Source organism: Equus przewalskii, chromosome 25 (genome assembly GCF_037783145.1).
Source record: "Equus przewalskii isolate Varuska chromosome 25, EquPr2, whole genome shotgun sequence".
Classification (NCBI taxonomy): Eukaryota; Metazoa; Chordata; class Mammalia; order Perissodactyla; family Equidae; genus Equus; species Equus przewalskii.
This window is the reverse complement of record NC_091855.1, coordinates 2,715,747-2,728,257: the sequence shown is the minus strand read 5'-3', so window position 1 is coordinate 2,728,257 and position 12,511 is coordinate 2,715,747. Positions and strand designations below refer to the sequence as shown.

General features: G+C 45.3%; 1 protein-coding gene across 4 annotated transcripts in view; it reads left to right on the top strand.

Annotated features, from left to right (window-relative positions):
* Window positions 1–578: 578 nt before the first annotated feature.
* The window catches only part of GCH1 (GTP cyclohydrolase 1), a 100,685-nt gene continuing 88,752 nt past the window's right edge, over window positions 579–12,511 (top strand). Inside the window, exon 1 of one of the 4 annotated variants that reach the window (XM_070594242.1) lies at window positions 579–1,084. In XM_070594242.1, the coding sequence (XP_070450343.1) occupies window positions 748–1,084 (337 nt within the window). In that variant the 5' untranslated portion in view covers window positions 579–747. The remainder of the gene's footprint in view (window positions 1,085–12,511) is intronic. The other 3 variants (XM_070594240.1, XM_008524964.2, XM_008524963.2) reach the window with 3 other exon arrangements.

The window sequence follows — 12,511 nt, the reverse complement described above, 5'->3', positions numbered from 1 at the left end:
TTAGATAGAGGGATTCACATAGGGCCGCTTGGAGTAACACTCGCCCTGACAGCGGCTGGGGTATTCTCTACGTGGCAGGTGCGCTGGCCATATTTTTAACTAACGAAGCAAGCGTTCCAAGGCATATAATTCTCTTGCCTTAAAAGCATAAGAGGTGGTTGCCTTTCCACCGGCTTAACCCTCTCTCCCCGGCGAGGCCACCTGTTTGCTCATCTTTCACAGGACGAGGGAACCGGAGCACGGCTGATGCAGCGCCCTCTTTGCGCCAAGAGAAGACGGCTGCCCGGGCGCCCAGACCGTGCCTCCCTCCGGATTCCATTCATCCCGCAACAACCCAGAGGGCCAGCGCACTCCTCCAGTGGCTCAGGAAGGGCCTCGAGCCGGGTCCGCGGCACCAGCCGGGCCGGCCGCCACTCTCGAGCGCCCAGCCGAGCCTGCCGCTCTCCGCCGCAGCCCGGCTCCCTCCTGGGCGCCCCGGGGAGGGCGGGGCGAGGGGCGGGGCGGACGCGTGACGCGAGCGGCTCCGGCCAATGGGAGCGCCCCCGGCGCCGGCCGAGCCGCCTGCCTATAAAAAGCGGGCGCCGCGGCGCGTTCCAGCCCTGGCGGTCCCTGGCTGGGAGGGTCTCTGCCGAGTCGCCTGCCGTCGTCGGGTGGCTCCGGCTACAGCCTCTTGCCTGCGGCCGCCGACGAACTTCCTTGCAGCCCCTGAAGCGCCCCAGGTCCCTCCCGAGCGGCAGCGGCGGGCCGATGGAGAAGGGCCCGGTGCGGGCGCCCGCCAAGCCGCGGGGCGCCAGGTGCAGCAATGGGTTCCCCGAGGGGGAGCCGCGGCCCGGGCCGAGCGGGCCGGCCGAGAAGCCGCCGCGGCCGGAGACCAGGAGCGCCCAGCCGGCGGACGGCTGGAAGGGCGAGCGGCCCCGCAGCGAGGAGGACAACGAGCTGAACCTGCCCAACCTGGCGGCCGCCTACTCGTCCATCCTGCGCTCGCTGGGCGAGGACCCCCAGCGGCAGGGGCTGCTCAAGACGCCCTGGAGGGCGGCCACGGCCATGCAGTTCTTCACCAAGGGCTACCAGGAGACCATCTCAGGTCAGTGCGCCCCGGCGGCGCGGCGCGGCGCGGGCGGGGGCCGCGGGAAGTTCCCGGAGTTGCCTCACTCTTGGCAGAGGGAGCGGAGCGCTGTCACCTTCCGGCCCCGCCGCCCCGCCAAGGCGAGGCCCTGAGCGGGCGCGTTTCGGGTGCCCCGGGAGGCCGCGGCGTCTCCACCCCGCTTCCCGCGCGCGGCCCCTCCCCGCGCGTCGTGTTGGCGCCGCGGTCGCTGAGCTCCCCGCGGGCCCCGCCTGCACCCGCTGTCATCGGAGCGGCCCGGGCCGCGTGCTGTGCCCGTGGTGAGGGTCACCTGGGCGCTGGTGGAAGGGGCGGCTTCCTAGGTCGTCCCTTCCCCCGAGGTCTCAATTTTTTGGCAGGTCTGGAGTGAAGCCTTGGTTTCGTGTGCTTCAAGCTCCCCGGGTGATCCTTCGCCCAAACTCGGGGACCCGCACTGTCTGGCTTGCTGGGGGACCTGGGTCTTCAGAGAGTTGTAATTCTCTTTTGTCCACATCAAGTTCACTCCAGCTCAGGGCTTTTTTAGAATCTGGCACAGTTCTGGGCACCGGCTTTCTCTGGAGTTTGGGGTGTGATGTTTTTAGGTTAGTTTGCTGCTTGGAGCCTTCTCCCCCTACTCTCCCCGACTGCAGGAAACCCCAAAGCAGTAAAGTGACCCCTTGGGAATCGGCGAGGTTCGCTGGGCTCTTGGAGCCCGGAGCTGAGTCCCTCTCTCGCTCGTCCCCCACCCCCGCGCCGCATCCGGGATAAGCCGGGCTGGTCCAGTGCAGTTGGCGCAGGAGACAAGTCAGGCTTTCCCCCAGAGGCAGGGGAGGGTCTGTGGGGCGGGGGTAGTAGGGGAGTGGAAAATGGCTGAGGACTTGGCTGGGTGAGCACGTTGATCTTTAAGAAAAGAGAGAGAGAAAGAAAACCTTCTGACTTCCACAGCTAGGACCAAGGACGTTGTTTTCCAGTTCATGTCTATGTCTCTTGGTGACATTTATTTCTTCGGCGTAAGAAGCCTTCTGCTATCACCATTTCTCAAAGAATAACAGTGCTGCTTCCCATGCTAACCTCCCTGCCCCTGTTATTTCTCTGATAGAATATCTGTTACTCCCTGAGTAGACCTAGGGAAGAACAAAGTTATTTTCACCCAGTCTTCCACACACCGAAGGAAGGGTGGGTAATGAGTGTGTGAGAGGGATGGGGCCCAAAAAGGAAATGATGCTACATCCTAAAACCAAGACACGGACCTCTAGTTCTCTGTCCAAGTTCACTTGTTACCCCTTGATGGTAAAAGTTTGGGGCCTCAAAAGCAGGATTTCAAATGAAAGACAGTAGAATCAGCGTTCTTCATTTGGTGAGTATTCTGTCATTTGGTGACATTCCACAGTGTAACAAGGAAACGTCTTCGTAGGGCCTTGCTCATTCTGCTTCTTGAGGACACAGAAAGTGGTCTCCACAGCACTGGTCAGCTTTGGGAGTCTTGCACTAATGGAATTCACGGGAGAGAAAGGGATTTCTGACCCAAGACAGGTCACAGAATTACCTAAAGTGGCTCACGAGATTTGCTTAACAAATGGTTAGCAGACGTTTGTCTCAGGAGCCGTAGGACTAATGACTGCAAAGCTGTTCTAGTCAAGTGTCAATTTATTGTTTAAAGAGTCCACAGGCCTAGAGACAGACAGCAGGTTAGGGATTGCCAGCGTGTGGAGCGGAGGTGGAATGGGAAATGACTGCTCAGTGGGTGAGGGATTTCCTTTTGGGGTGATGAAAATGTTCTGGAACTAGACCGTGGTGATGGTTGCACAAGATTGTGAGTGTACTAAATGCCACTGAATTGTACACTTTAAAATGGTTAAAATGATGAATTTATGTATATTTTACCATAATAAAAAGTCCACAGGCCATTTAAACATTAATAGCCATTTTTGAATACTGTTTATGCTCTAAGTGCTTTATGTGGATGGTCTTGGTTAATCCTCAGTTTTGAGGTAAACACTATTCTCTTTCCCTGTGACAAAGAAACTGAGGCAGAGCGGTTGACTGCTTACAAGTGGTAACGCTGGTGTTTGAACGCAGGCAGCCTGAATGCAGAACTCTTAGCTACTTCCTTATATTGCTGCTTAAGGAGAGAAATGAGTGTATTTTATCTACTAAGTGTTTTAAACTGTGAGTCATGACCTAATAGTTGGGCCCCCAGCACAAAAAAATAGTGGAGTAGATGGAGAAGATCAGTCAGCTACATGTAGTAACGGTAAAGGCTCTGAGGAACTTCTGTGTGGGTTTTACAGGTAGGATTTTTTTGTGTACGGGCTCCAGATGTAAAATTTATTTTTTACTGTGAGTTGTGGTCAAATGTTTGAAAGCCTCTGTCTAGAGGATCGTACTTAGGGACTTACTTATATTGATTATTATTTTTTCAGTTCCTCCTGAGTGGATTGATGCTAACCTCTGGTGTTTGGGGGAATTTCTCAATTCTCCCTGCACTGCAGCTTCCCTCTGTGAGCCTTGCCTGCTGCTCCTTTTCCCTGCTTTCCAAAGCGCACCTCTCTATAGGGCATCAGTGGTCACCTGTGATGGGGCTGTGTCAGGATTGTGCAAGTCTGCTGGTTACTGTTCACCCCTGCGCTGTAGCTTGTAGGCCAGGAGGGAGGGCTGGAAGAGACGCTGTCACCTCTCCTAGGAACTGGCGAGCCTTTGAATCTGGCTTCACAGGGTGATCCTTAGACCCGCATATCTTTATCTATTGCTGTCTCTTTTCTGTTTAACCACATCCTGGTTTTCTTACACATTCAACATTTTACTTCAATGAGGTCTCCTTTCTACACACGGAGACTTTCTTGCATTTCCATTCTTCTTTTATTCAGAACCTTAATTAAATTGGAGGGTCTGCCGTTCCCTCAGATCCGTGGTCTTCATGTCCCTGCGTCTGACCCTTCCCGTTCCCTGTCCTCTCCTGGGTGTAAATGGGAACAACCTCTTAGATGGTGTTGTCTACCAAAGGTTAAATGTGTATAACTTGGCCCATCAATGGATCTTTTTATGAGTTTATGGGAATACGTGAGTCTTGACTCTTCTGTCAAATTTCTAGTTAAAGTAGGTTTAGCTTGTTTTATCCAGGCTGCCAACCATTTCGTAAATCACGTTGACAGTGTCCCAGATGTTGGGAAGCCTGTGAGCTTGTATGTAGCGCAGCATGAAGAGACAACATGGACTCCTTGACTGTCTTCCTACAGGCTTGAGGAGGGATGTCCTTGCCTCAACCATTTTCACTGCAAGGTGGTATCTATTTTCTAAAGATAATACAAGGCAATTAGATATTTATTTATGCAAAAGAATCTCTTAACCACTTCACACTGAAATGTGCTAGCACTCACAACAGTTTTCTTTTACTCTTTGAATTGCAAGCCTCTTTGATTTACCAAGTCAGACTGCTATGGTGAACTAAGAATTGTGACAATTTCCAAGGTTTGAAGGGACAAAGAGTCAAATTATTTACTATTTCCTTCCATATTGTGGGTGAAAGTGGAGTTTATGTCCCGAGTTTTAAAGTATTTTATAGAAAAGTTAATTCATCCTGGAGAGGTGCCATTTTGGATGTTTGTAGATCATTTAAATCTTGATTCACGGGCTGGCCCCGTGGCCGAGTGGTTAAGTTCACATGCTCCACTTCGGGGGCTGAGGGTTTCACTGGTTCAGATCCTGGGCGCGGACATGGCACCGCTCAGTCGGCCGCGTTCAGGCAGTGTCCCACATGGCACAACTAGAAGGACCCACAACTGAAACATACAACTATGTACTTGGGGGATTTGGGGAGAAAAAAAAAAAGAAGATTGGCAACAGTTGTTAGCTCAGGTGCCAATCTTTTAAAAAAAAAATCTTGATTCACTAACAATTTTTGTTTTAATTTTATTTTGTTAGTGAATGCTTGGGTAGGGCTTAGTTCTGTTTATTGCCAGAAAGAGTACTGTGAATAAAGAAGATATAACAAGGCTGTGAAGTGTTATATGACTGGAATTTGGGAATAGTCAAAGTTGATTAAAGGTATTAAGAAGTTATTGAGAATGGAGGAGAAAAGCTAGTCCTAATAGTTTCTTTTAAAGATGTATTATCTATAAACAATTTTTGAGGCATAGGAGGAAAAGTCACTACATATCACTTTGAATTACCAAACACAGCCATTGAATTGGTGTTTGGATTAGTTTCATTAGGCTGCCGTAACAAAGTGCCAGAACCTGGCTGTGTAAACAGTAGAAATCTATTGTCTCCCAGTTCTGGAGGTAGAAGTCCAGAACCAAGGTGTTGGTAGAACCATATTCCTCTGAAGCTGTGGGGGCCCTTCCTTCCCTCTCCCGGCTTCTGGTGGTGGCCCGCCGTCCTTGGTGTTCCTTAGCTCGCAGCTGCGTTACACTGATCTCTGCCTTTGTCAGTATCCAGATTTCCCTCTTAGAAGGCACCAGTCGCATAGGATTAAGAGTCTGCTTTAATCCGGTCTGTCTCATCTTAACTGAGCTGATTACATCAGCAATGACTATTTCCAAATAAGGTCGCATTGTGAGGCGCTGGGGTCTAGGACTTCAACATATCTTTTTGGGGAGCGAACGCAATTCAGCCTATACCAGTGTTAAATATTATTATTGATAAGACTGATATATTATTGATAAGAATTGATATATTATTGCTATATATTATTGCTATATAATTGATATATTAATGATAAGACTGATATGTTATTGATAAGAATTGATATTACCATTTCATTCAACAAATTCACTAAGTGCTAGGCACTGCACTGAATGCTGGGAACACAGGATAAGCAAAACCAGATCTGGTTCCTGCCCTCATGGAACTTACAATCCAGCAGATAAAAACATATGTTCCTCAGAATCACACGAATGAGTGTATGATCATAGGTTGAGAAATTTAGTTATAAAAAGGACACAGCTCAATGGAAGCATTTAGCAAAGGAACTTGATCTGTGCTGGGAGATGGGGACTGCAGATGCTGGAGCCGATGTCTGAAGAACGAACACCGCCGATTCCTTACCCTGTGCTGAGCACTCTTCTGAGTTCTTGACATACATCGCTTCATTTGATCTTCACAGTACCCTATGGGGTAGGTAATACTATCCAGTTTTTATAGAAAAGGAAACTGAGGTACAGAGAGAACTTGCCCAAGATCATACCTTGAAAGTAGCTGCTTTGGGAGAATGATAGGAAATCAGAATCATCGTTATCTCTGACATTCTGTTTAATTTTAATCATAATATTTTACTGACTTATTTGAATTCCCTCCCATTCTCCTATGCTTTTTGTATTTTCTCTACTGTTTCCTTGTCCAGCTCCAGAAATTCTTCCATGCTTGGGCATTCCCCTACTGACTCATTTGCAGTATACTTCTGTGTTTGGACTAAGTTTAACTAAATTAAACTGAGTCAGACTGCAGTATTAAAATTTGCCAGGAGAGGGCAACTGTCTAATCTTTGGAGAATCCTAGATTATGAATCCTGGATTATATGCACAATTCTTAATTCCAGGTTATGCAAATAAATATGTTCCATACAGTTATACATTCTGTATTGAGTTTATGGCAATTAGATTGGGGGGGAATTTGGATTGGGTTTATCAAAGAGTATCTGAACAGAGGTAGATTGTTATGCTTAAGGTGGAGAGGACATTCGCTCTGTAGAATTTTGTCCTATTATAACCAGTGGCGGTTTTTTAGACCCTTTTTGGAGAATCTGTATTCATCTTCATATCCCTAGCAAAGTGCCCACCCAGCACACGTGCGTAACTTGGTGAATGTCTGAGTTAATTTCTTACAGACAAGGACACTTCTTAACTCTTGTCTTTCTCCTGCCTCAGTGCTCTGTGTGTAGGAGCTCAATAAATGCTGATGGTTTTATACACTAAAGAAAAACGTAGGGCATTTAGCTTTAAGAAAAAGCCACACAAGTTATTCCTACTGGATCTCCTGAACACTTCTAGCCAGAGGACATCCTTTAGACGCCCTTGTATCCGTCATAGGGCCTGCACCTGTGAAACTCACCTGTCTGGTAAGACAGCTCCCTCTATATCCAGCCAGCATATTATTCCAAGGTATCATCTGAAGCGACTGGCCTGTTTCCCTGGCACATCAAAATTCTCATGAGGAAGAATCTCTAGAAAACCTGTCAGGATTGCGATCAATTTTTAAACTATCGAAGAAATGTTCAAATGTACGCAAAATTAGGATAGTATAACAAGCTTCTGTGTGCCTGTCACACAGCCTCAAGTTAACGTAAACAGATCTATTGTGCTGCATCCTTCCTGCCTCACACACTTTCCCCACTGAATTATTCCATTCATAAATACTTCACTATATCTCTAAAATATAAAGATTTAAAAAAATCATCACACCTGAAATTAACAGTAATTCCTGAATATCAAATATCTAACCGGTGTTTACATCTTTCTTATTTTCTCAGAGGTTGGTATCTCTTTACCAATTGGTTTGTTGAATAAGTATTCAAACAAGATTCACACAATATATTTGATAAATGTCTTTAAGTTTCTTTTAATTTGTTAGTTTGCTGTTCCTTTTTTTTTTTGGTGAGGAAGATTGGCCTGGAGCTAACACCTGTTGTCAATCTTCCTCTTTTTGCTTGAGGAGGATTGTCGCTGTGCTAGTCTTCCTCTGTTTTGTGTGTAGGTCGCTGCTACAGCATGGCTTGGTGAGAGGTGTGTAGGTCCATGACCCGGATCCAAACCTGTGAACCCCAGGCCGCTGAAGCAGAGCACGCCAAACTTAACCAGTGTGCCACTGGGCCGGCCCTAGTTTGCTATTCCTTTTTTCCCCCTAACAATTTGTTGAAGAAACAGGGTCATTTGTCCTATAGAATTTCCCACATTCTGGACTTTGCTCGTTATTTCCTCATAATGTAGTTTAACATGTTCCTTTGCTCCTGTATTGCTTATGCACTAGCAGTTAGTTAGATTTCGAGGCTTGCCTCTCCCCCTCACACCCCCTAACCAAATAGATTTAGTCAAGAATAATTCATAGGCGGTGGCACATGCTTCCGGGAGGAAGCAGCTAAATATCCAGGTGTCTCTTTGTTTGTGACGGTAACATCCCTCAGCTTGAGGTGTTATCAGCCCATTTGTCCGTTACAAAGTTCCCTACCAGCCGTTCATCTGTAGGTTTTAGCAGTCATTGGTGATTGCCTAGATCCAGTTTTATTTAAGTTGCCAAATAGTGATGTTTGGTTCTTTAATTCCTTCTGAATTTATTAGCTTGAGTTCTTCTATAAAGAAGTATACAGGAACTCTTTAGGCTATCTTTGCAGCTTTTTAATAAGTTCAAAACTATTTAAAGCTTAAAAATATAAGGTTGTTAATTTCTGTAATACATTTCTTTAATTTTGCAGTGGAGATCTCCCTAATTATGACTCAATCTAGAAGCCATAAAAGAAAATAATTGTAACTTTAATTACATAAAAACTAAGAATTTTCATATACCAACCAGATACCAACACAAAGTCAAATGACAAACTGGGAAGAAATAATTACAACTTATGTTGTAGACAACGGTAATATAGACACACTAATTTAAAAAGAGATGCTAGACGGGGTGGCCCCGTGGCCGAGTGGTTAAGTTCGTGCGCTCCACTGCAGGCGGCCCAGTGTTTCGTTGGTTCGAATCCTGGGTGCGGACATGGCACTGCTCATCAAACCACGCTTAGGCAGCGTCCCCCATGCCACAACTAGAAGGACCCACAACGAAGAATATACAACTATGTACCGGGGGGCTTTGGGGAGAAAAAGGAAAAAAATAAAATCTTTAAAAAAAGAAAAAAAAGAGATGCTAGAAATTAACGTGAGAGAAAGGGCAAAAACACAGTTGAAAAATTGGCAAGACACATCAACAGACAGTTCACAGGAAAGGAAACACGGATGACTCTTAAGCACTTGGAAAGATGCTTGATCTTGATCTTAAAAATAAAACAGCGAGTTTATTTTACCAGCAAAATGAGTTTATTTGGGAGAAAACATAGAATTGAATTTGGGACCCACATGCTGTGACAAAAGCCATAGGCAAGTCCAACAGTCAAAGGAGAGGAACAATATTTTATAGGGAAAAAGGAGGAAATTGGGAGAGGTTGTTTGGAACAAAAGTGCATTGGAGAAAAGCAAGAGTTCAGGGTGGTGATGATTTCTCATTGGCTAAATTGCTGGGGTAGAAGATTTCTGTTTGGGACGCAATATACATTTCTTCTTGTAACTGCCAATTCTTTCCTATTGACTTCTTTCTGTTGGGGTCTGTAATTGACTATCTTTCCTATAATTGACCTCCAGTGATACTCCCTGGGAGCTCTGCCTTCAGGCCTTCTGACTCCATTTTAAATGAGCTTTCCCTTTATTAATTTTCATAACTTCATGCTCGAGAAATTCACACAGAGTAACCTAAGACATTTTTTCCTTGTTAGATTGGCACAAGTCCAGAAATTTGATACTGTATTATGTTATTGAAGTTATAGGGAAACAAATATTACTGCTGAGAGTGTAACTGTCCTTATGGAGGATAATTTGGCAAGATCTATCAAATACAAATGTATATATCTTACTTGAAAACCCTGCCTCTGGGAGTTGATCTTACATAGATACTTGCATATACGAAATCATGTGTGCTCGAGGTTAGTCACTGCAGCCTTGTATGGAAGAACTCTAAATGTCTAGTCCCTTAGAATGGCTAAATGATGCAGAGGAGTTATATTTGGTAGGAAAAAGGTGGGCAGGGGGAGACAATAAAATGTTGTTTGTATTGGCATTAAGAATTGGAGGATACACAAGCAGTTAATCAGGGCTTTGAACTGGGAAGATGGCAAACAGGAGCAGAAGCAAGACTTCTCACTCTATTTTCAGGTTATGATTTTGAAGTATGTGCATGCATTTTCAAATAGATAAATTTAAAATATTGTGACAAAGTTGTTTCAACTCTAGGAGTAAAAGAAATACAACTTTTCCTAATGGCTAGCTAACGAGAAAAATCTGGTTACTGAAAACCTTTACCCTGAAATCAGGGAAAAATAGATGTACATGTTTGCAGCCTTGATCTTCATTGTGATCTTTAATACATATAGAAAGAGCCTGAGTTTGAGTGTCAAACACTCAAACAGATGTTGCTTAACTATCTGTATAATTACTGGCATGTCGCTGAACTCAGTTGTCATCTTTCCCTTTTTGTCAAAGGTGGTAACGTCACCAGCTAACTGCCTGGAGTTGCTCAAAGGAAGTTTCAATAGCATTTAACAGTTGCTCAGAGTTGTTTTGTAGGAGGATGAAGAGCCACCGACTGGCTTATACCAGGTTAAGCTGGTCCAAACCACACCGCAAGAGTGACTCCTGTGTGGATGGACGGAAAAAGAGTACAAGAGTAACCTTTGCTTAATTTTAATGCTAAAATCTCCATCCCAGCAGGAACCCAAGTCTTATTAGCATAACATGCGATGCATGTGAAAGCATGATTTAAAACTACACCTGGGCGAGCTTATATTTGCCTCCATGTGTAATGACACAACTTCTTCCCTTTTGAATGTTCGTGCTCCACCGCTTGCTCGAGGAGCCACAGCTTTGTGAAATTATTCCCTGTGGTCGCTTGTTTGCTGCATGCTGCAAATAAAATGCTTTGTGTGACAACTGCTTCTGGTGAAGACTTTGTTTTCAACTCACCAACGGAGGACCCACTTTGGCCTGGTAACAGTAATACCTGCTTTGCCTGGGCTTTTATAAGAATTAAGAAGGTATGCAAATGGCGCTTGATGCTTAATATATTCCTTCCTTTATGGTGAGGAAGAAATGTGGGATTGGATTCAGTGGAGAGTGTTTTAAGAATGTGGGACACTTTTGAGCCCTGAGACACCATGTAAAAAGTCCACTTACTCTGAGGCTGCCATGTTGTGAGGAAGTCGTGCTACATGGGGAGGCCACAAGTGGGTGTTCTGGCTGACGGCTCTAGCTGTGGTCCCACCCAATGGGTAGCATCAAACACTAGACATGTGAGTAAAGACTCTTCCAGGTGCTTCTAGCCCCCAGCTGACTAGTTGTCTCCACTGGGGCCCCAGACATTGTGGAGTACAGACCAGTCATCTCCTCTGTGCCCTGTCTGAATTCCTGACCCACAGAATCCAGGAACATAATAAAATAGTTGTACACCACTAAATTCTAGAGTGTTTTTGTTGTTCACTAAAAGCAACCAGATTTTGAGATGAAGGTGGTTAGAATTTGCATTTATACAAAAGAAAAGGGAGTGACTTAAACAGGCCAAGAGATGGCATGATAGTTTAAGGCTCAAGATTTAAATTTGTGAATTATTGGAATAAGGCTAGGAGAGTACCAGAGCTCCTCAGAGGGGAGTCAGAGGAGGAGATGGGTACCCTAAACTTTAGGAGATGACTACATTCAGATAGCGAGAAGAGTGAGACAAGAACCAGCAGAGACAGCCCTACAGGGAGGCATCAGAGCCAGGACATCTGAGAGTACAAGTGTTGGCAGAAAACAGTTTTAAAAAGAACAAGGAACAAAAGGACGAGGTCATGAGACATAGACTCGAGCCAGATTGCCTAGCTTCAAATCCTGTTATTTACCAGCTGTACCCCAATCGCCTCATCTGTAAAATGGGGCTGTTAATAGTACCCATCCATCTGACAGGGGTATTGCGAGGAGTCAATGAGTTAGTACACATAAAGTGCTAAGAGAAATGTCTGACTTACATGAAGTGCTATAGATATTTGTTCGTGTTAGCAGTGAGTCCTGAGATTTGATTTGAGGGTGATGTTAGTAGTTTCAATAGCTTAATGTGGTCAGAAGGAAGTAATTTGATAAATTATAGAAAAGAAGAAATTTTTTGAAGTATTTTTTCCTGACTGGCAGGAGCAAGTGAATTTCCCTTTGGTGTGTATCAGTGCAGCAAAGTGCTGGGTGCTGGGTGCTGGCAGATGAAAGCCTTAGGTGTGGAAGAGAGGAGCATAGGAACCAAAACCCTGGGAGGGGAGGCCAGGTCAGGCACACGTGACCTCATATGGTCCTCCTGTCAAGTTGGAGGTCATACTCATTTCAAAGAGGTGAAAACTGAGGAGGCTCAGATTAAGTCACTTGCCAGAGGCCACGGAGCAGAATCCAGGCGTGTGTGACTACAACCCTCATGTTCTAATCGACATCATGCCCCCTCAGGTTTTAAGTGCCTATGTTACAATTTCACATGAAGGTCCATTTAATATTTGAGAATCATTATTCATAAGAATTCTGCTTTTCTTCCTGAATTCTAGCAAAGAGAAAGCTAAGTAGTTTTAGTTTTGAGGCATTTCTTAATATCCTGATTTAAAGATATTTAATGAATATCATGACTAATTGCAAAAGTTTTAGCTAAATTACATTCAATTCTAAGGTGGATTAA